Genomic DNA, 24,166 nt, shown 5'->3' on the forward strand with positions numbered 1-24,166 from the left:
AGCAGAAGTCATGTTTTTGATTTTATTTGTTCACACTAATTAGAGTGATCAAAAGCTACACCAGCAGGAATTCTAACTCGTGATAGTCATGAGCTAGGCCTCTGGAGGAAGTTTTAAAAAAATAAACGGGAGGGAGGGAATATCTGATTACGCCTTCAGTGCTCAGGCAGTCTGGATCTGTGAGGATTCGTAAGGTATGTTTCATATACTTATCTCTCTCAATCTTCCTTTATACTTCCTGGAGTAAATTTTGGAAGGGGCTTTACCAGGGAGTTTGATCTCTGGAAAATATGAACAAGCCTTTTTAAACAGTGATGCCTTCAAAATATGGAATATTTTTATTAACTGGAAGTAGTGAGTCAGTTATTTTGGTTCACTGTAAAATCTACTAGACTGTTAGTGGAAACAAGTGATCCTACACACTGTTAAGATGTTTAAATACCATTGTCCATAACGAGATTTCAGCATCACAACTGCAGGCAGTTTTGCAGCCAAAGGTTTTATTTGTATATTTTTCCATGGGATGGAATGTATAAATTAGATTAAATCATTTAACTTGATTTGGTTTGGATAGTTTAATTTCCCTCAGGCACATAAACAAATGGTAACCAGACAAATTCATTAGAAAGATTTAAGTATGACATCAGCGAAAACACACACAGAGTGTAGTATGAATGCTGATGGTATAGATGGTCAGCTTTATTTAAAAATTAGTATTTTAGTTTGCTGCATTTGTAAAAGTATACACATTAACTTAATATTAATTTAATGAAATATATTATTTGGTCTGGATCCAAACCTTTGAATATAGAGTGAGTTCATGGGAATAGTTTTTACTACCTTCATCTTTCCCCAGCATTATCCAGGTGAATCGCCCCCAACCCAAAGCCATCAAGAGAATAATAAAAAAATCTTGCCCCCTCACTCTTGAGCAAGTGGAACATCCTCTATGAAAGTCCCCTTGGGGTATCCTGATCCTCAGGAGAAAAAAATTCAGGATGGGTCTGCAGGCTGCTGGGGGAAGGCAAGAAAAACAGCTCATGTGAACTTGCTGTTTGTGGAATGCTTAGATCTAACTCATTATATTAATAATGACATACTTTGCAAACCGCTCGGAGTGGGCATTAAGTTGTCCTGAAGGGCGATATATAAATCAAATGTTGTTGTTAAAACTTATATAGTTTTTTTTTTAAATCACATTGTTTCCCAATGTCTCCTTTTTCTAAATCAGGAATGGACAACTAGAGGTTCGTTTAAAGGCATATTTTGTTTTGTGTACAAACAGACCTGTCTCATAAGTGATGAAGTTCCAAAGTAAAGTCGGTGCCATCTAGTACAAAATTCTTATGGGGAAGTAGTTATGGAGAATATGCAGCCAGGTATAGCTTTATATGCAAAAATGGAAAGAGAGTCTTCCATACAAATTTGAAATGTAAGATGCAAGTTTATGATGTGTATTGTGTCTTACTACCTGAAGCCATTTCCCTCTTTTCTTTCTAAATGAAACTCAGTGATTCTTTTCTTAAACCACACTGTTAAAAATTATTACACCTGCTAAGGGCCAGATAAAACTGCTTCTTTTGGCCATATCTTATGGACTACTAACTGACTTTCTGTGTATATATTTGTAGCAGATTCATCCAATTTTAAAATATTTTTTCTCCTTAAACTAGAGTGTAAAGTAATCATGTGAAGAAAAAGATAAGCTGATTTCTGCAATATTTTTCTGAAATATCAGGGTTTGAGTTCAGTGGCACCTTAGAGACCAACAAGGTTTTCAGAGTGTAAGCTTTTGAGAAGAAGGGAGTTATGACTCTTGAAAGCTTACACATGCGCCCAATACTTCCATGTGCAGCAGCAGAAACAGGAAATCTCTCCCCTTGCCCACATTGTTTTTGTACTGGAAAAAAAGCTTGAGAGAAAGGCAAGAGCTTTCCCTCTCCCAGCGGCAGCTTTCTGAGCCCATTTTCTTTCTTTCAGCTTTCTTCACTTTCCAACTTTCACATCCATAGATAGTAATGGGGAATACTATGGTACGAATTATCTTGAGCATGGTCTCTAGTGACACATCCTTATCCTCAAGGATCTTTTCTAGTTCCTTCATGGCAGCCCTTCCAAGTCTCAATCTCCTTCTGATTTCTTGGTTGCAGTCTTCCTTTTGGTTGATGATGGAGCCAAGGAATAGAAAATCTTGATTTCATTGTCAACTTTAAAAATGTGTAATTCTTTAGTAGTCATTACTTTTGTCTTCTTGATGTTCACTTGTAATCCTGCTTTGGCACTTTCTCCTTTAACCATCAGTAGTCCTTTCAAATCTTCACAGTTTTCTGTATATCTCAAGTTGTTAATGTTCCTTCCACTGATTTTCAATCCACCTTCATCTAAATCTAATCCATCTTTCCAGTGACACCTTAAAAACTAAAAACAACCTGATTCCAGTATAAACTTTTGTGAGAAAGATTTCATCAGACACAATATTTTGTGTCTCCAACATGAGTGATTGTGGGTCAGACCTTGACTATCAAGAATTATGTGTTAGATTGTTTGTTTATATGGCTATCAATGTGCATGGCACTTTACAGAATACAAGGAGACAAGCAAGAGAAGAGAGGTAGAGATAAATAAGTTAAAAATGGATTTGTTTTAGTTACACACATTTAGGCTTAGTTACAGAAAGGAATGGTAAGGGGTTGCGCCAAATGCTTCACAGAAAAGATGGGCTTGGCAGAAGATCTGAAGGAAGCCTCATACACCAGGAGGCATTTCCACACGTACATACCAGTAGAGGGAGAAGGCAGAGTCGTTTGAGGGAGGGAGCAAGAGAATGCTGTATGAGTGCATTGTACAGAATGGGCATGATTTTGTTCATTTTATAGGGGTGATCTGGACTAAACAAGATGCCCAAGGGAGAGCATTACCTAGATGGCAACTTTGGCAGAAGGAAGGGGTACAGCTACCTTTCAGCAGAAGAGTAAGGATAACATCAATTTAAGGACCGAAGATTCGGGTTCACTTGCAGATATGTATTGTTGTTGTTTTTAACCACGAGATGTGCTTTTCTCCATCTTGCAGTGTTTTCATGTGCACATCACTTGACAAAAACTCAAGATTCCCAGTTTAAAAATAAGTACTCTTAAGAGCGTTCCTGCAGAAATGTGTGGTTGCTTTTTTGATTCTATGTGCTGATTCGCCACATTAAAATCTAAAGGGTGGTGAGAATAGCTCAGCTGTTCCACAGGACAGAGGATCTGCAGAATCATTGCATGAATGGCACAATCTAGAGGGCTGGAAGGGAAAGATACACAAAGTCCCATGTTATATGATACTATTTTGAGAAGCAACATAAATCCTGGATTGTTGGATTTTTTTGTATTTTGATATTAAATATGCAGATAATGTTGGCAAATAAATAAATCGTATGTTTCGTTTCTCAAAATCTCCTAAAGTATTCATTTAGGCCTTTTTAGGAATATGTCAAGAAGGAGCATTTAAATATGAACTTACTTTTACCTGCCAAAATGTTGATATCAAAAAATTAAGGCATGGATCACCAGAGTTAGGCAAATTGCTAAACTATCTGGATTAAGTCATGTTATACACCTGAAAAATGGCAAATAATGCAAGCCTATATTAACATCTTGGTGACCCTTTAATTTTCGCAACAAAAGCTGAGTGAAGTTTAAATTTATTTAACTGTTACACTTCGTTATCATATGTTTCCTTTGTATATATCTGTATATTTTTGGTTCTATATTTTAATATATATAAAAAATTTAAAAATTAAAAGTGTTGAAAGGGGAAAATGCAAGGGAACCTCCCATGTGGACATGCTTTAAGTCTATCTGTTCAAAGTGCCATAAACTGTAGATTAGGGACACATTAAAGTTTCTATCCTACTACTGTTCCACCGGCAGAAGTGGATCTTTTGCTGCCTTTCCTATTTCCCAGCAACCTCCTGTGATCTTTGAAAGGGCATTAATGGAGTAAGTGAGACTGTCATAGGGTTACCAATCTCAAAGTGGGGCCTGAAGTTCTTCCTGAATTGCAACTGATTTCCAGACTACCAATATCAATTTCCCTGGAGGAAATGGCAGCCTTGGAAGGTAGGTTCTATTATTATTTTTCTTTTTCTATAAAATTTATCTCCCTCCTCTCTGCCCTCACAAAGGCCACCAAAGTGGCTAACAAATTAAAACATACATAATAAAACCACATTTTAAAAGCATTAAAAACAATAAAAACAATAAAAAACAACAATAACTCATCATTAAAACAATTAAAACCAGGGATAAAATATATAAAAAGACATGAAAACACTTAAAATGTTAGGAAGGAAGGAGGGGGTCACTAAAGAAATGCCAAATAAAACAAAATGTCTACATGCACTAGTAGAAGGTGGCAACTGAAGGGGATAGATAATTCTCCCTGGGAGAGACTTCTAGAGTTTTGGTTCCATGACTGAGAAAACCCTCTCCCAGGTTGCCACTTACCTAATCTCAGAAGGTGAGGATACCTGAAGCAGGGCCTCTAAATATGACTGTAGTGGTTGGGTAGGTTCATAAGGGAGTAGGTATCACATCCACGCAGAGCTCTCTATGCAGGGAATGATGACTAAACTGAAACTCATTATAACAGAGGTATGACTGCCCATCTCAATCATGCAGCTGGGATTAAAGAGTATATGTGGAGAGCAGCAGCCTGACCCCCATGGATGGAGAGGAGACAGAAAGCAGAACCAGAAGCTACTGAGGGTAGGAAAGAAAGGAAGAATCTGGGCAAGCCAGTGGGAGTGGGGGGGGGAGGATGAATGGGAATGGGGAGGGGCATTATGTGAGGTCTTTTCTCTATTTAAAATATTTTAGTATTGTGTGTGTGTGTGTACGTACAGGTAGATGATATGTGTGTCCAAACCTTTTTTGAGTTGTTTGTTAAAGAAATAATACCAGAGACTTGTAATCTTTTCATAGTATTTGTTTCATTTACAAAAATACAGGTGGAGCACAAGAGGAGGCAAAGACCGCCCTGCAGGGCAAGATGCCCATTACCCTACATCAGATCCTCAGATAGAGTGATCCTGCAAACAAAGAGCAGAACCACAAGTGACAAAAGGCACAGATTGGACACTTGTCTGCTTCCCTCAAGTTTTGATGGGAAATGTAGGCATCCTGGTCTCGCAGCTTCGCTCTCTGACTGCTGTCCAACGGACTTTTCAACTGTCACTTGTCCAACATTCCGCCAAGCTGCCTACATTTCCCATCAAAACTTGAGGGAAGCAGACAAGTGTCCAATCTGTGCTTTTGTCACTTGTGGTTCTGCTCAAAGATGCTTTGGAACCCTCTCCCTGCAATGGCTCTTGCTTCGCTCTCTCTCTCCTACTCCAATCTAAATGCCTCTTTCACACAGACCCCCCCTCCCTCCCACACACCTGGCTTCCCCCATTCAGCTAGCAGGAAGGATGGTCATTAGCCCAGTCCTGATATTTGTGGCAGGGCAGGAGTTGCATTTTTGCAGGGGGGGCCTTTGGCGGCGGTGGAGGAGCGGAATAAAGAGCCTCTCCTGCCTCTCCCCCCGCGCCAGCCGGTTTGCACAAAGAGCCACGTGTGGGAGGCAGGGAAGCAGCGCGGGAGAGATGCAGTGAGGCGGGCACTGCGGGACTGCTGGCTGGAGGGACCCCAGGCGTGAACAGCAGGAAGCGGCACCAGCAGGCGAGACAAAGGGCTGCGGGAGAGCCCACCCTGCAAGAGAGGGAACTATGTTCTGATTCATGAGAGACAGGGAGCCTGAAAAGCCAATGTTTGTAATGGACCCTCTTGTCATCCACTACCAGCATGTGAACCGTGTGCTCTCAGGTGGCTTTGGCTACGGCTCATTCCTCAGTATCGGTAATGGGACCATCCCTGCAGCTCGCCAGGCCAGCTGCAGGATGCAGGCAGGAGCTGTTTCGCCTTTTGGGATGCTGGGAATGGCATGTGGCTTTATGGACATGTTTGGTATGATGAATGACATGATTGGAAACATGGAACACATGACCAGTGGAGCAAACTGCCAGACGTTTACCTCCTCAACTGTCATATCGTATTCAAACCTGGGGGAAGGGCCTAAAGTTTATCAGGAGACCTCAGAGACACGCTCTGCACCTGATGGGATCCGGGAGACAAGGCGGACGGTGCGAGACTCGGACAGTGGGCTGGAGCAGATGTCTATAGGGCACCACATTCGGGAACGGGCACACATCATGCAGCGCTCGCGTAATCATCACACAGGGGACCAGGAGGAGAGGCAAGATTACATTAACCTGGATAAAGGTGATGCAGCTGCGTTTGATGATGAATGGAGGCGAGAGACTTCTCATTTCCGGGCACAGAGAGGACTGGATTACCGGCATCAGGAGGGAAGCAACAGCCGCAGGGCCGAGGGGACCCGCCTCGCTATTCAGGGACCAGAGGAGTCGCCAACTACACAGTCCCGCCGGTACGACTGGTGAATCCAGAGCAGACTTAAGGGGGGGTGCAATGCGGTCACCCCCAAATCTACCTTCTTGTTCTTGTACAGACAGTGAAACTGATGATGAAACCCCTACCAAACATCACTTTGGACCTTCCACAAGTTGAAAGCTAGCTTCCTGCCCCACTCTTAAGATTTAAATTGACTGTCTTGCGACACTGTCGTACTCCTTGCATAGAGCAGCTGGCCAAGGGGAACGTCGGGGACTTTGTCCATGAGTGAGCGACGCGGTGATTTGACTTGGTTCTCTTAACTCTTCCCTGCCTTTCATTGACCGCCTAGATCTGTTCCTCTCCACTTATAGTGTTTTGGGGAGATGCAGGAATGATCCCCTTGAGTTTCTTGGTATCCCCTCTGTATCTCCTGCTTCCAATTTTCAGCTGGTTCTGGAGTTTGTATTTAATTGACCTACCCTCTCCCCCAGCAGCAACCATGTAAACAAATCTTACCGACTTGCTATTAGTTTCAAGCGCTCGGAAAATAACCTTTTAGTTGCATCTGTTCTTGTCCCACCAGCCTGCCCCTGGATGTGGGGCATGTCTTGAAAGTTTGCAAGCAAGGGATGGGGGTGCGATGTGGACAAACTGAACAGGCCCTACCTCTCTCTGCCCCAGTCCAGTCGGCTTCCCACCTTATAAATCAGATTTTTGCTAAACTTGTAACTAAATGTTTACCAAGTTGAATATTTGTGTAGTCAGAACCATTTGGATACAAATACAAGGCGTCAGGGCTTTTTTTCTGGGAAAAGAGGTGGTGGAACTCAGTGGGTTGCCAGCACAGGGGGCAACTCCTGGCGGGAGGTGGTGCCCCTGGTACCACATGTACACGTGCAAAGTGCACGCACGCTCCCAGGACCGCACAATGATGTCACTTTGGGTCAGCTGGAACAAGGGGGGAGTTTTTTAAAGTTTAAATCACCCTTGGCGAAAATGGTTACATGGCTGGTGGCCCCGCCCCTGATCTCTCGGCAGAGGGGAGTATAGATTGCCCTCCGCGCACTGGTATGGAGGGCAATCTAAACTCCCCTCTGTCTGGAGATCAGGGGGCGGGGCCACCAGCCATGTGACCATTTTCAAGAGGTGCTGGCCACGTTCTAGCTGAAAAAAAGCACTGCAAGGCATTAATATTCTTTTTGTAGTGTTGATTGACCAATTCAGTGATCACCATTTGACCAATTGACCAATTCAGTGATCACCATTTCCCATCAGATCCTACGCTTACTTGCGTTCTCTCTTTCTCTCTTTCTCTTTCTCTCTCTCTCTCTCTCTCTCACTCACTCACTCACTCACTCACTCACTCACTCACTCACTCACTCACACACAAATAGCTCATAAATGTCATGCATTATTCCACATCATAAACAACATAGTGCCTCCAAATAAATACTCTGACCTTATCTAGCAGTTCTAATAATTGACAGATCTATTGCAGTTTTCCAAAAATGTAATTTACATTTCTCTCCTTTCTTAGCACAGAAGTGGAGTCCTACACTGAGCAGAAAGCTTTCATTACTGCCTACCAGATGCCTTTCGTCAGGTGTATGTTGTGAACATACTGAAGTATGTAAATCAACCAAGAGAGAGAGAGACACAAAGCAGAGAGGCACAGCAAATCTTGCTGAGGTCAATCAGTTGTATCTGCAAGGATGTTTGCATAGGATTAAGTCTTTATGGCCTCCTCTTGGATACATGCCTTAACGTGGTGAGGGAGTTTGAGTGTGTCAGTAAAGCTGAGAGCAACACCATCAGGAGCACAGGCTTGGTCAAAAGCCTAAACTCCTGGAAGAGTCACTCAAGGTGGAATGGTCAAAGCTGAGACACCAGACTAAGATACATCCACCCCCTTCAGGAATCAATGGACACATCAGCAGAAGAGAACAGAATGTTCCAATGGTGATGGGAGCAGAGGAATTCTTGAAGGTTAGCTACTGGGCAGCAGCAGTAGTGGAAGGTGACACTGATGGAGGATCTTTCACAGACAACGGCAGTGTCATTTCAACTAACCCTGGTTAGTACTGCAAAGCAGAAGAAGGCAATGGTGAACCACTTCTGCTAATCTCTTACCTTGAAAACCCTATGATGAGACAATCCAAAATGAAAAAAGATATATTACACAAAGACAGGACCTCCAGGTCAGTTGGCACTCAATTGGCTACTGGGGAAGAGCCGAGGACAAGTACGAATAGTGCTATTTTTAATGATGGGACTGGATTAAAGCTGAAAGGATGTCCAGTTGTGCACGGGAATAGATGCAAAAGGAACGTCCAAAGCTGTGTGACACCGATAATAGGAACATGGAACGTGAGAAGAAAACCAGGTAAGCTAGAAATCGTAAAACAAGAAATGGAACATTTAAACATTGCAGTCCTTGGAGTGAGTGTACTAATGTGGACTGACTCAGGACATTTTCAGTCAGAAAACCATACAGTGTTTTACTCAACTCAAAAGAAACAGTGTTGCTTTAATAGTGAGGCGAGACATAGCACAAGCAGTCAAAAGTTACAATGCAAAGTCTGACTGAGTAATATCAATCAGACTTCAGGGAAGGCCTATTAACATCACCATCATACAAGTTTATGCCCCAACTACAGATGCTGAGGAGGAAGAAATAGAAAACTTTTATGCAAGTGCCCAAGATGAAATTGATCACACACCTAAACAAGATATGCTGATAATCATAGGTGATTGGAATGCAAAAGTAAGAGACAAAGCAGAATCAAACATTGTTGGAAAATTTGGACTAGGATCATGAAATGAAGCAGGAAAGCAACTCACAGAATATTGTGAAGCCAACAACCTGTTCATTGCTAACACATGCTTCAGGCAACCAAAAAGACGATTGTATATATGGAAATCACCAGGTGACCAATACAGGAACCAAATAGATTACATAATTGGAAGCAGAAGATGGAAGAGCTCTATTTTCTGCTAAAAGACCAGGAGCTGATAGTAATACAGATAAGTTGCTAACATCAAAAATTAGAATAAAGCTGAAGAAAAACTCTACATGAATTATAGTGCCAAAATACAATTCCTGAAAAATTTAAAGACTATGTAAAGAACAGATTTGCAATACTAAGTTTAATTGATCGTGAGCCAGAAGAACTATGGGCTGAAACCAGAGATATTATCAAGGACGAATGTGCAAAGACTATTCCTGTAGCCAGAAGAAAGAAGCCTAAATGGATGACTGAGGAAACTCTTAAAATTGCAAAAGATGGGCGAGAAGCAAAAGCAAAAGGTGACAGAAATAAAGTTAAATTCTAAATGCAACTTTTCAGTGACTTGCACACAGAGACAAAGAAATCCATTATAATAACCAGTGTAAAGAAACAGCAGACAATGACAAAAAAGAACAAGAGATCTGTTCCAAAAGCTCAGAGAAATCAAAGGGAAATTCAAGCCACAGCTTGGGATGTTCAACACGGCTCAACATGGAAATACAGTCTCTGTTCAGGACAAAATAAATGAAAGATGGAAACAATACACTGAAGAACTATATAAAAGAGATGGAAGGATAACAGATACCTTTGACAAAGAATCTTTTGATGAACAACCAGAAATTCTAGAAAGTGAAGTAAAAGCTGCACTCAAAGCAATTGAGAGAAACAAAGCACTTGAAGTAGATGGAATACCAGTAGAGCTATTTCAAGCTACAGAAATGGAGTCCATCAAAATCTTAACAAGAATCTTAACAAATATGGAAAACAAAACAATGGCCCACAGACTGGAAGCCCTGTCTACAGTCCAATTCCAAAAAAGGGGATGCCAAAGACTGCAGTAGCTATTGGACTATCGTGCTAATTTCCCATGCAAGCAAAGTGATGCTCAAAATTCTACAGCAAAGACACTTATATATGGAATGAGAAATGCCAGATGTTCAAGTTGGATTCGGAAAAGGAAGAGGCTCTAGAGATCACATTGCAAATTTATGATGGCTAATGGAATTTACAAAGGAATTTCAGAAGAAAATCAGCTTGTATTTTATAATTACAACAAAGCTTTTGACTGTGTACATCATGAAAAGCTATGGAGAGTGTTAAAAGAAATGGGGGGTACCACAACAACTGATTGTTTTGATGCGCAACCTGTACTCTGGGCAAGAGGCTACTGTCAGGACAGAATATGGGGGAAACAGAATGGTTTCCAATTGGCAAGGGTGTCAGGCAAGGATGCATATTATCTCCCTATCTGTTTAACCTCTATGCAGAGTATATCATAAGGAAAGCTGGATTATATCTAGAAGAAGGTGGAGTGAAAATTGGTATAAGGAACATTAACAATTTGAGATATGCAGATGATACCACATTACTGGCAGAAAATAGTGAAGGCTTGAAACAACTACTGAAGAAGGTTAAAGGAGAAAGCGCCAGAGCAGGATTACAGATGAACATCAAGAAGACAAAAGTAATGACTACTTAGGAATTACACAGTTTTAAAGCTGACAATGAGGAAATTGAAATTGTTCAAGATTTTCTATTCCTTGGCTCAATCATCAACCAAAAGGGAGACTGCAATGAAGAGATCAGAAGAAGATTGAGACTCAGAAGAGCAGCTGTGAAGGAGCTAGAAAAGCTCCTCAAAGATAAAGATGTCTCTCTGGGAACCAAGATCAAGATAATCCAAACTATGGTATTCCACATTACTATGTATGGACAGGGCTTTTTTTCAGGGGGAACGCGGTGGAACGGAGTTCTGGCACCTCTTGAAAATACTTGGCAATAGTGCTTGAAAATAATATTATTTCAAAGAATCCCGTGTGTTTCTTTCTCATTTCACTCTTGAGAGTTCTGCCGCCTCTTTTCCCAGAAAAAAACCCTGTATGTGAAAGTTGGACGGTGAAGAAAGCTGACAAGAAGAAAATTGATTAATTTGAAATGGAGTACTGGAGGAGAGTTTTGCAGATAACATGGATGGTTAAAAAGACAAATAAGTGGGTACTAGATCAAATCAAGCCTGAATTCTCCCTATAAGTTAAAATGATAAAACTTTGGTCACATCATGAGAAGGCAAGATTCTCTGGAAAAGTCAATGCTAGGAAAAATGAAAGGCAGTAGGAAAAGAGGAAGACCCAAACTGAGATGGTTTGACAATAAAAGAAGCCACGTCCTCCAGTTTGCAGGATCTGAGCAAGTCTGTTAATGATAGGACATTTTGGAGGTCTCTCAGTCATAGGATCGCCATAGGTCAGAGGCGACTTGACGGCACATAACACACAGGCACAAGTCTTTATGGTGAAAAGCCCCATTAAACTTGGGAGATTCATTGAGTCTTTCTGAAGACTCTTAGCTGTATGGGATAGACAGATCCTATTACTGAAAACATGTTCCCTGATTCAGTTTGTCACATTTTCTGGACATCCCCAGCTGATATAAATACAGTCTCTTGGCTAATTTTATTCCAATAAAAAGCAGGGACCTAAGAAAAAAAATCTTTCAGGCAAGTTCGATTGATGTTGATGACTCCAAATCCAAGTCCTTGGAAACTATCATTTAGAAGATTTACAGTGCAGTCCTAAATAGATGACACCCATCTAAGCCATAGACTTCAATGAGCTGAAAAATGGATGACTGTTTAAAATTATACAGTTAATATGTTTGGTATACAGACTAGTTCACTAATAACTGTTCTCTGTTATTGATTTTGATCTGTTTCCATCTCATTTGTATAGAATTTATAACATTTTGTAGAACTGCTTATGTGTTAATTTTTAGTGAATTAGTTGTCTACATGCAGGACATATTCATGCACAGCATCACAACTGCTGCAATTATAGGAATGGAATTGTAGGAATCTTTTTTCCTACTCATATCCGACAAAGGGAGCTTGACAGTCAAAAGCTTATGCCCTGGAAACTCTTGTTGGTCTTTAAGGTGCTATTGGACTCAAATCTCACTCAGTTGCTGCATTCTGTTCATCACACTTTGTGTAACATCTTCATGCTTGACCCCAAGATCAGGAGATATCAACATCAGGTGAACCAATCTGAATTTATCCCGGGGCTTCATGGGAATAAGGCAAGCCAAGTGACTATGCTTACCTGTGAGGATGTCCCCCGTGCCTAGATACATATGAAAATGATGCTATCAGAGGCAGGATCTGCCTCACCTCCTAGTAAACATTTATGAGCAATATCTGATGGATAAGGCTTTCATCATGAAAACACAATTCTATGCAAAATTATTTGTGTGTAACTTCAGCAGCGCTTACCTGCTCCATCTGGGCTAGATGACTGGCAAAAAAGCATACAACTTCTATCTGCAATATGAAATGACATATTTCGTATTAAAACCTTTACACTATTTGTGACTATCTGCATTAATTCCACCACCTAAGTGAAAACTTTGTTTTGGTGTGCCAACTGTACCACGTGGAATGATCAAGAGTGTATCATCATTCCTGGCCAACCATGTGTGTTCCCTACTTTATTATAAAATCTGTCTTGAATTATGCAGAGCATTACTAACTGAACGTGCTGACTTGCATTTACTTTAAAACTAAATAAAGAACAGCTGTTTTCCTGTATTTTTCTCTTCCAAAGTGGCATTTATATAGGGCCTTTTTCATATACACGCTCTGAAATCGAAACAGGTGTTCTCTGGCTTTGCTTATATATAATCTCATTTTTCTTTTGCAACAGAGTTGCAGGCATTGGAATTCTCATTGTGGTTCTTGGTGCAGTACTGATCCTGGGCTGTTGGTATTACAAAAGACGGAGTGGCTATAAAAGCCTTCGGGTAAGGACTGCAACTAGTTTCCTACTGGCGAGGTCACATTTATTCCTACCGTATCGAATGTTATGTTGTTATTATAATGACACTGGCTCTCCAGCACATAAAAAAGTAATCTCTGTGGTTCAACTAATATTTAATTTCAAGGAAGTGTTGGGACTTATGTCTGCCCAGAACTCCTGCTGTATGATTCTGCAGTTATTCAGTCATGAGAAAAATGCACTCTGCTTAGGGGTACTTTAAAGTGTTCTTGAGTCTGATGTTCTACAGCTGAGCCTGAGGCTGGAGTACTAAGCCTTGGGGTCAGTCATGCAGCTAGACAACATGGAGACTTCATACGTGTGAGCCCCCCGCCCCAATGCTAAGTGTTTTATATGAATGTAGAGGGGAGAAAAATAGATACACAGTACAGACTTAGAGCAAGGAGAACCCTTACGGCAGATGCAGCTTTGGAAAGCACATTTCTGCTCTGTGGGAACACAAGATAGAGAGGAACTGAAGGCATTTTCTAGTCAATGTAGTTTTTACAGGGGCATTACAGACAATTGCAAGCATTTTGACTCATCCATAAAAATGCTCTCACACGGTTTTCATTCCTTATTTTTATAACCTCGCTCTCAGGAATTTCTCTCCCTCCCCTCCTTTTTCTTTCATGTTACCAAAGAGCAAGAGTTTTGGAGTTGCCACCATGAATACCTCGGAAGGCAAAAGTGCTTTGCTGGGTTCCAGATTTCCATTACAAGAATACATTAGCAACTTCAAACATGTGGTATGATAAGTGTGTCTTGTTAAAGCTAATACTTACACAATAGCCTGAGAATGAATAATACTTTAGACACTCCCCCCCCCCACTAACCATATCAGTAAACAACTAGAATTTGGGATACATTTGTGTGCATGTGCTTAAGAAAGCATCTTCTTCAGCAGTTTTGGAAGGAAAGAGGGCAAAGGGAAAGGCTTATGAAATAAAGGCCGCTTGTCTTGCAACTTTAGCACTGGGGTCAGGAATTGAGTGTGTTTGTGTGCATGACCGTAACATTTTTCATTCATCATGTACAGATACAACCCCCCCCCTGTAGTTAAGAGGTTTAAATGTCCATAGCACCTTATTTTTCATTCAGCACTTTCAAACCACATCCAAGCCATTTAATGCAATTTATAAAGTACAACAAATGTTGCTTAAGTTGTATGAAATGAAAACTACTCCTGTTTGAAGCCTGCAGATTTACAATTAGACTGAGCCACCCTACCCTTTATCCTTAGGATAGATCCACACATGACAGAGTCCAGGCAGACATGTAGCCACTACTGGTACACACAGGTCCAATTCAGATTGGGATTGTGACATGTGGCAAGCAGGGGATTAAGCCTTCTCCCCCATTCCCAACCTGAAATGCCCTAGGAAGCCACTATTTGCTCCACTGGGGAAACTTACCTATAGCCCTCAGTCATGGTAAATCATTGTGTGTGTGTAATTTAAAATGCAAAAACTTCTCTCCTCAGCTGTTTTTCTTTTAGTGAGGGTTTGTGACTGAAATAAACTCTGCCAGGGAACTGAGAAGTGGGAGAGGGGTTCTGCACCCTCCCCTTGCTCTGACAGACTCTAATATAGTTTAAAATCACTCACATACCCACCGTTCCCTTACAGGGATTGGCATGATCTGAATGGTTGGTGGCAGTGCCACCATTATAACCAGTTTGGCCTTAAATGTTAAACTTTGATGCAGATCCTGCTTAAAACTGCTGTGAAGCGATTGGTTTTACATACTGTATTATTGATAATAATAGGTTGTTTTATCCAAACAGTATTTTGTAATTAATGCTTAAGTTAATGAGCATTAGCTTGATTGCAAAGTGAATACATATTTATTGATTACAGGGGGGGGCGCGTAATTCATGTTAGCCTGCTGCAGCTGAAAGAACAAAGAGCCTCATGGCTCTTTAAAGACTAAGAATTGTATTGTGGCATTCATGAGTGAGAGCCCCGTTCATCATATGCGTAAATGTTTTGCTTGTGGCTTCTTGGACAAACACGTGGCTTGGACTGAACAAAGACTATGTACAATTATTTGAGAGTGAGTCACAGACTAAGTGGTACTTGTGGTCAAGCAAACATGCAGAGATGCCTAAAAAAAAAAAAAAAGCAAACATACAGAGGATTGTAACATCTACTGTTAAAACCAAAAAGCAAGATTAAGACACATGACTGCTTTTAACGTAAGAATGTTTGGTTAGCAATACTGATAGGAAATCTTCTAAGAAGCATTTTATATGCTAGCTTGAGTACTTTATTATTTAAGTACTTTAAATATTTCTGTGCATGAGTTTAATGTTTCCACCACCTAACTTTGTTAACACAGGTGCCTGATGCTCCACCAGCTTATGACAAGATCTCCGCTAGCCCTCTGCCACCACCTTATGCACCATGAAACGGGAACAGTTAAACCAGAATGAAAGCTATTGCTACGTTTGCTTAAATACATGTATGCTCTTTCATTTATAGACTTGTTATTAACAGTTCCGGAAACCATTACTGCTTAAGAAAATCTAGCTCTTGTCTATTGTGTTAATGTCCTAGCCTTTTTACCTTCAGTTTCCTAGGATTCATTTAAAGGTATACTATGAGAAATTTTATTCAAAGCAATCTACTAAGCATATTAAATATTGAAGAGCAAGAACCAGATTTCCTCAAATTTGAGAATTTGTTTTTAACACACAGAGGCCCCATTATTCCATTGGGCTTAAAAATATTTTACTAAAAGAAACAATAGGATTTTCTTGTAATTCAAGACCTGCTTGTCATCAGACATTGGGGTTGAAAGTAAATCCCATTAGCCTCTTGTGCTTTGACTCCTGTCCTCTATTGGCAATCCAACTAGTATAGATAGCAGTTCCCATGCAGCTTTCTTAAATCCAGAAGCACTTCTCAGTGGGTCAAACTAGATCTTATGGCAGCATAAGACAATGCTTGTAGACAGGTGCACTCTATGGCAAGTGAAGCAGGTTGGGAATGTGCCAAATTGGTTCTCTACCTGTGCATTTCTACCCCAAAGCATCTTTCCCTAGATGCTTTTCTTTCCACATTACTAAGGGGTCAAACAGTTTGAGGAACGGAAGTACGGATGCAGCAACTCCCCCACCCCCAGCTTCCTACACTTTAGAGATTTTGTTTCACACATCTCCAATAGAGGTTAGTGTCATGAAGAAAAGGTTCTGGTCAACCTGATGGAACTGTTCCTTCTATGGAAGGGCATAGGGAAAACTGTGTTGATGGGAAACTCCATCCAGCACCATCTGTTGGACGTTGGGGTGATTACATCTGGACACACACTTGGTTTTTGCAAAAGTTTATCAATATTGTCATATTTGGCAGCAGCATTTGCCTTGCTTGTGAAGTCAGCATTACATGCATAGAAATGACAGGTGTAGTAGACCCATTCCGGCTTAACACCAGAAGCCCCAGAGTTCAATGAAGCATGTCCCAACTAAGTAACCTGATCACTTACAGATGCGGGTGCACCTAAGTTACCTACAACACTTGGACAATTACAGTTAACATTCTGAATCCCTTTCGTTTGACAGAAGGCATGCAGTGAGACTGAAGCCATCTAACATTACTGCCTCTGAATCAGTATTAACTATCATGTGTGTGTAATATAACCCAGGTATCCTGCAAAACAAAATCTCTCCCCAAAATAATCACATATACAAGGGAAATCTAAATTATTTATACTCTCCTGGAGGAGACTGGTTTGAGAGTGATTTTTTCCTGCAAATTTGAGATTAGGGAAGAAAATGCACACACACCCCAGGCCCCTGGATAGCTGGGAAGCAGATAGCCGATTCAGGATTTGGGTTTTCCTGAACTTTTCCCACTTTGCAAATCTTTTTGGGATGCACACCCCTACGTTGTGTTAATTTACTGCTACCACAGCAGTGAATTATTATAGATATACAACTGCTCAGGTGAGCAATCACATTTTTAAAGAAACTGAAGCAGCAATAGGGATGACAGTAAACCTGTGATCAGGTGGAGGGTATAAATTAATCAAGTGACATTATATACATGATAAAATAATGCCAGTGTAATTGAATCACCTAGGTATTCTTAGCAATTACCAGGCAAGAGGAGTTAGCTACATGTTAACAGTATTGCTAAGCCAAAATGTTCTCCCTCTTTGACAACCTTTTGTACATCCTTTATTACAAGTAAGTTTGAGGGGCTGGATGTTTGTGAAAGAGAACACAACCCCATTTGCAGTTCATCAAGCTGACTCTCCTTCACTCTGATGCTGTCACAGAAAGTTGACCAGTTGAAGCACTTTCTATTCCATCTCATGTACAGCTGGGTAAGAGCAAAAGTATTGGCGTATGCTGGTGGCAAGCAATGAAGCCACCAGTACAGCAGAATAAGACAGGAGCATCAGCCTAAAGTTTTCCAGAGTTCACAGAGCGCACTTCCTTTAGCTTCTTTTCCAAGATCCAGTGAGTGAGGAGCAGAGACCAAGAATAGCACATGAATTTAGAAAACTGGGTTCAAGTCCCACCTCTACATAGGTTTTGTACAGCAATACTCCATCCATATAGTCAAAACATTTGAAGTACCTATATTAAAATTCTGTTCTGAGAACACAGTATAGGATTCTGAACATTCTCTTGAATTTTTCATCTTTAATTTTTGATATTCCACAAATTATTTATTTAATGAAATATGGTCTATCACAACATGGATGTCTGTGCTAACTATGGTGCTACTGCCAATAAATCAAATGGCAAGAAACCTACTACTGCTTATTACCTAGTATGAAGTCTGAGATAAAAAGAAAACCAGCTGATGAAGAAAACTACTTAGACCAATCCAGTTAAAGTTCCACAGATACACTCTACAAAAGAGCCTATGCCTGCAACAATAAAAATCTGTCCAAGCAAAAATTAAGGAAACTCAGTAAGTAGTGATGACATTTCTTCATTTCCTGAGTTGTTTTAAATGTTGTGTTTATTCATCCAGATTCTCAGCTAACATGCTTCACATTTTGAAAGCCTTCTTTTGGCTGAGAGCTTGCAACCCAGAAAGTTTTAAAATAAATAGCAAGCAAACATCAAGATAAATGTGATATCAAGACTCTTGTGTTTGTTTGCTGCTTAGCTCCTCAGATTCTTTAGTTCAGAAATAACATTTTCTTAAATTCTAATACAGTCATTAGCCAATTCAGTTCCTTTCCTTATTTTCCCACGTACTGTATAATTCTTTCCCCAAAACTACAAGAACCTATGGCTTTAAGAGAAACAATTTTGAATTTTCAGTAATTGCTCAAACAATTCCAACTCTCCAATACTTCTGGCTCAGAACACTTTTAGTACATCCCATTCCATCAGCTATTTTTGCCAGAAAGGCTTTATATTTTAAATTTTGGCTGCTCCTGTCTTATTTTATTTAAAATATTTATATCCCACTTAAAAAAATGTCCAAGGCAGTGACATCCAAGGCAGTCTTGTAGATGTCAGAGATACAAAAAAAATATGAAATATTGATTATCTTTTTATAGTTCTGCTGGTTTCATTAAACCGGTGAACACATTAACAAATTTGGCAAGTATTTTGGACAATAAAAGTCATTTTTAAACATCCCATGGTAATGGGAAAACGAATAGTGGAATATATGAAGTCCACAATTTCATAAGCATTAGAAAAATTAAAAATGATGCAAAGAGCTGCAAGAAGAAAATGAAGGCCTGAAAAACCACAGCCTTAAGCACAGTTACTTGGAAGAAAATCACACTACTTTTAATGGAATGTATTAAGTATGCTTAAGACCACAGTCCTTTTGCAAACTCTAATGTCTTAATTTCTTAATGCACATAGATAACTTTGTGTTGCTAAGTATTCCTTGTCCATAGAGTCACTGACATAGCATTATCAAAGCAGAAATACAGCAACTTTGTTTATTATTACATGCAGATTCTTCTGCATTATTGCTAAATGGTACACTTGTCCAAAATTACTAAAATACTTAAAAAACTATACATTATGTAAACAAAACATAAATAAGACAGAGTAGTTCTTTTTACACATAGTTTAGTACATACTGTTAGGGAGTCAGGGATATGTACAATTTTACACCATAGGCTGCATTTGTACAATGTATAAATAGGCTTATTTTTTTAGAAACAAAAAAAATCAATGCAAAGGAAATTTTTGCAATAAACTGTATCATATTTGTTTATAAACAAGATGGAAAAGTCTAAATTGTTGGGAAAAAATATATCCCTGTCAGTTTGCTAACCAAGAATCAAACGCTGCATTTTATAACATGTCTTAACAGATGTTTTTTTTCTAACCACTTTATTAAACAACCTTATAACAAGTCTGAAAAAGTATTTAGAGGAGTTTCCTCGCCTTTTTAAAAAAAAAAAGAACTGAAAGCAGCTGAAATTTAACATAAAACAAACAAACAAAAATCAACGAATCTTGGATCTACAAACCCTGGGCAGCCAGTGGCAGTTTTGCATTTGAGCATGCAACGGAAAGCTGGCCATATGATAAAGCTGCCATGTACAGAATCCTGAATGGATTCAGATCTGTGTGGGGTGGCATGCAAAACAATCCTTTATCTGAAAGCTACCACCTGCTCAAATTGAGAAGTGCTCATTACTTGCCTTGCTTTCATGTACACTAGCCCCCATGAATGGTATATTTCAAACAGCATAAGGAAACTTTTAACAATTATAAATTACTTTCATACACAAAAGAATGCCTCAACATTTTGACTTGGCTCATTTTCTTTAAATTCAAGATGCAGCTGTGTCAGGTACACCAATGCTGGATTTAAGAAAATCGGGGAAGACAACAGCAGGATTTCTGGTTGTGGACACTATGTCAGGAGAGAAGGATGGAGGCAGAGAGGACGTTTTTGATGTTGGAGTATTTATAGCATTCAGAATAGCTCCCTCTGGGCTGACCATCAGTTTTTTGATAGATGTGTCTAGATGCAATAAAGATGTTCTACCTTGTAGCTGTGAGTTGTCAGTGAGAGTTGTAGAAACCAAAGATGTTTTAGCCATAGCAGTAGGTAAGGAGGTTGTAACCAAAGATGGGGATAGGGTAGTTGCAGAAGGTGGAGTGCATGGTTTTGCAAAACTGGTTACTAACTGTGGTGTTGCATGTACAATAGGCAGAGTGTTTGCAGTCCCAAGAGAGTTCACAATTTTGGTAGAGCTTTTCAAAGGTTGTTTTGATGGTTGCCAACTCAATGTATTATTTGAGGCCTGTGTACTCTTCTGGGGAGCAGGGGGGGCATGGGGTACTGCCTGAAACCCATGGCCATTACTAACAGTCAAAAGAGGTCCAAGTTTTGGATTTGTAGAGATCAGTAGAACATGGCTGCCAGCTCCAAGTCCCTGAGGTGGAACAATGAACCGAGTACCACTGATCATTATTTGAGTTCCAGGTGCCAAAGGTGTACAGGTGTTAATTATTATTTTCTGTTGCACACAAGCCTCATTCAACTGCCCTGTTGCTATAGATGAAACTGGAGCCGTATGAATGGTAGAGGAAACTGGGGCACAACTGAGAGCAGGAGCTGGCTTTCCAAAATTAGGAGGAAGTGGTGGGCAAGGCAAGGGAACTAAGCTTGAAAGACTGATTACTTTACCTGCATTCAGTGCATTAGGAGGGAATACAGTTTGAGATGTTTGAGCACTTCCATTTGTTGGCACAGTAGCTGAAATTCCTGGAGGCTGAAAGTGCACCAGTGTAGACTGTTGTCCTTTTGAAAGGGATGTATGCTGTGCAGCAGTTGGAACTGCTGGCAACTGAGGAACTGTATGTATCATTTTAGGGGCACCATTTACAGGGCCAGGCAAGGCAACCGTAACTGGCAACTGGAAAGCAGACGATAGACTTGGATGAGACACTGTTGGCTGAGTACTTGAAATCAGCACAGACGAGGCTAGGTGTCCTTTTTTCACAGTTGACACCGCCACAGTGTTCCCAGCATTAGAGGTACGCAGCCGAGTAGCTGAAACAGGTGTTACTTTTGTTGAAGTATCTGTTCCTCTAACCAAGACAGTAGACCGTGTTCCAGTAGTAGTTCCACTCCATGCCATCAAAGCAGAATCTAAACATGCGTTTGCAGCTGTAGACATATTTAGTGCTCGTGCTGCAACACTCGGAGACTCACTGACAGATGTAAAACTCTGACTCATCAAACTTGAAGTTAGTGGAAGCAAACCATCACTAGTTGACAAAGGCAAAATTACACTCTGACTATTGTTCTCCACATCTTTCAGAGCTGCAGACTGCATAATGTTAATTGGAGGAACATTCTGAGCATTACCTGTGCTATTTATAATGGCCTGACCAATATTAACACCAATTTTTACATCTTTAATTTGAGAAACAGTTGGTGATGTATTTACTTTTAACGATGCCCCCACAGTAGAAGGAATGAGAACTAACTGAGGCTGCTCTGTGCTTTTAACGTATGTTTTGCTCATGGAGGGAGGGAAGGCTTGCTTAAAGGATTTTTGAGATAAACTGGTGTTTGACTGAATATTGGCAAGAGGAGTATTAATAAAAACCAGTTTTTGTGCACTAAGGCCAGTAGATGTTGGAGTAGGGATTAGGTTGACTCCTGCAGTTCCACAGGAAGAAAGAAGGGGTGGATTTGTGACCAACATAAGTTTTGGAATTTGAGCACCACTCGTTGTATTTCCATTGGTTGTGGCTGTGGTCTCAGGCTGTGTAGCAAGATATTGTGTACTATTTCCATCAAGTTGTGGATTAATAAAAGGGGTCTGTGTAGTGCCAGAGGTACTGTGCCCAGTATTTCCTGGAGGGATGCTAATTGCATTTCCAGAACTGTTTGGTGGTGTGGACATGACCATGTTAGATGATGACACAGGAGACAAGAAGGTAGGTGAGGACACATGCACTGTTGTTTGCATTCCATGGCCCCCAGTGTCACTGTTATGAGACTGCCCAAATCCACATGCCATGTTTTTCCCAATTACCTGATTTACAGAAACAGGAAGAGTTGGAATGGAAGCTGAAGTTGTTAGAGAGGACTGGACAAATGTTGGGAAATTGGGCACAGCTGTTGTTACAGCTGAAAAAGTAGAGGTTGTCAATTGTGTGGTTTTTGGCACTAAAAATGCCTGAAGCTGAGGTGTATAAGTGAATACAGAACTTGGAGATAAGTTACTAGGGGAACACTGGTCTGCATTGGTCTGTACCTTAACAATTCCGGTGTTCCCACCACGCGTCCGAACAAGGATAGACTGTGAATCTCTGATACAAACTGTTTTCAGTTCTTGTTTAGCTTCACCAACATCACTGCTTTTTTGTGGTGATGCTAACCTTGGGGAGGAATTGCTGGTGCCTGCAGAAACATTTTGTGGGAGAGGTGCAGTCGAAGACTGAATTGCTGAGGCAGTGGGTGAAGTGACAGGGAATGAGGCAGCTGAAACTACAGTTTTTGTTTTAGTAGTCTCACTTTGGCTCATTTTTGCCACCGATTCCAGTACACTATCTGTGGAGGTTACGGAGGGGAACACTGGAAGTCTCTTTACTGCACTGGACCCAGGAGACAAATGTGTAGCATTTTTTTTGAAGTCTGGGATGGACAGAAATGTAGTAGCAGCATTTACAGAGGACGCTGGAAGGGAAGTTGCTAAAGTAGTGGAGACAGCCATTGGCTGTGGAAGAGAGATACATTGCTGATCTGTAGTCTTGTGCTGCAACGACAGGATATCATTTGCCATGTCTTTAGTTTCTCTGTGATGGACGAGAAAATTTTTAGGCAAAATCAGAACTTGCTGCATGGCTTTCTCTCCTGTAGTTTTCTCTCCTGGTTTACAGTCAACTGCAGGCTGAACTTGAATTTTCATTGAATTGTTATGCAGATCTATTGGCATGCAGTGGCCACCTGGCATTTTGTACAACACTTGTAAAGGGCTTTTAGAACTGGTCTGACAGGGCAATACTGGATTGAATGAGGAAGAACCAGTAGTTGACACAATCAGCTTTTCAGAAGCAGCAATGCTTCTACCTGCAGTGGGCAGCAGCTGAGTGGTTAAGGCCACTTTGTTCCCAATATTCTTAGCAAGCAAAGCCTGGATAGGTTTGGTCCCTTTTGCTATGCTTGAGACTGATGCTGCAGAGTCTGACGTGTCCAATGATTCGGAAAATGGGGGTTCTATTTGTTTTAGTTTATTCAGGCAACCATCAACTGGCAGCTCATTTTCTGTGCCATGGCCTGCAGTATCACTTGTGCTTAATTTCAGTTTCTTCCTTGGTGAAAACTCTTTTGTGCTATCATCTAGGTAACTGTTTTGCTTGGACTGACGCTTAACAGATTTAGGCAGTGACTTCTGTGTTTCTTTACAAGAGAGTTCTTTTTTTAAAGGCTTGACCTTTTCTGCAAGATCCATTTCTGATAGTTTCGTGTCCCCTGAAAGATAGAAAAGAAAATGATTTTGCAAAGCCAACATTTCTAAATTTCTATGACTTCAATGGTTACAGCAAAATAGCTATTAAAGTTTCAAACCTTTTCTGAACAGGCACAAAATTTCATTTGGGAATCATTAGGAACCACCAATATGAGAGTGTATGAAGGAATTAAATGTTCAATCCTCTGCATCTCCACTGAAAAAGATGAGTTTTAGTACGAGATGTGAAATCCCTTCGTCCCTTCCTCTGGATCTACGCCCCTTCACCTGAGACTCTGGAGATTCACTGCCAGTCACAGTAGACAATACTGACCCTGAGAGACCAATCGTCTGACTCAGCATAAGGTGCTTTATATGTTTATTAGGTGTGTAGGTGGAAAGCATGGAACAATAGCTGAGTTTTTACATATAACAAATGCATTCCTTCCTACTTCACAAATTTCTTGAAGGTAACAGAACTAAATCTTCCTAAGTTCTGCTTTTC

The 24,166-nt window shown here is 40.5% G+C and overlaps 2 protein-coding genes and 1 pseudogene across 2 annotated transcripts in view; 2 read left to right on the forward strand and 1 right to left on the reverse strand.

The window, feature by feature from the left end:
- Window positions 1-159: 159 nt before the first annotated feature.
- Window positions 160-16,017, forward strand: MLANA (melan-A). The gene is made up of 5 exons (XM_054987214.1): window positions 160-194; window positions 2,877-2,971; window positions 13,144-13,240; window positions 13,899-14,003; window positions 15,595-16,017. The coding sequence occupies exons 2-5, from the start codon at window positions 2,898-2,900 to the stop codon at window positions 15,661-15,663; spliced, it is 345 nt and encodes a 114-aa protein (XP_054843189.1). The 5' UTR covers window positions 160-194; window positions 2,877-2,897; the 3' UTR covers window positions 15,664-16,017.
- LOC129334857 (myeloid leukemia factor 2-like) lies at window positions 5,753-6,701 on the forward strand (annotated as a pseudogene).
- Window positions 16,018-18,837: 2,820 nt separating the features above from the next.
- KIAA2026 (KIAA2026 ortholog) overlaps window positions 18,838-24,166 on the reverse strand; it is a 60,960-nt gene continuing 55,631 nt past the window's right edge. Inside the window, exon 8 of the mRNA XM_054987271.1 lies at window positions 18,838-23,684. Within this exon, the coding sequence (XP_054843246.1) occupies window positions 20,023-23,684 (3,662 nt within the window). The 3' untranslated portion in view covers window positions 18,838-20,022. The remainder of the gene's footprint in view (window positions 23,685-24,166) is intronic.

This window comes from Eublepharis macularius, chromosome 8 (assembly GCF_028583425.1).
Source record: "Eublepharis macularius isolate TG4126 chromosome 8, MPM_Emac_v1.0, whole genome shotgun sequence".
NCBI classification, from domain to species: Eukaryota; Metazoa; Chordata; class Lepidosauria; order Squamata; family Eublepharidae; genus Eublepharis; species Eublepharis macularius.

Bases quoted from the DNA above. Each gene is read 5' to 3' on its own strand.
- MLANA (XM_054987214.1), top strand. From the start codon at position 2,898: ATGCCCAAGGGAGAGCATTACCTAGATGGCAACTTTGGCAGAAGGAAG. The intron at 2,972-13,143 runs GTAAGGATAACA...CTTTTGCAACAG, and splicing joins AGCTACCTTTCAGCAGAAGA to AGTTGCAGGCATTGGAATTC. The intron at 13,241-13,898 runs GTAAGGACTGCA...ATGTTACCAAAG, and splicing joins GTGGCTATAAAAGCCTTCGG to AGCAAGAGTTTTGGAGTTGC.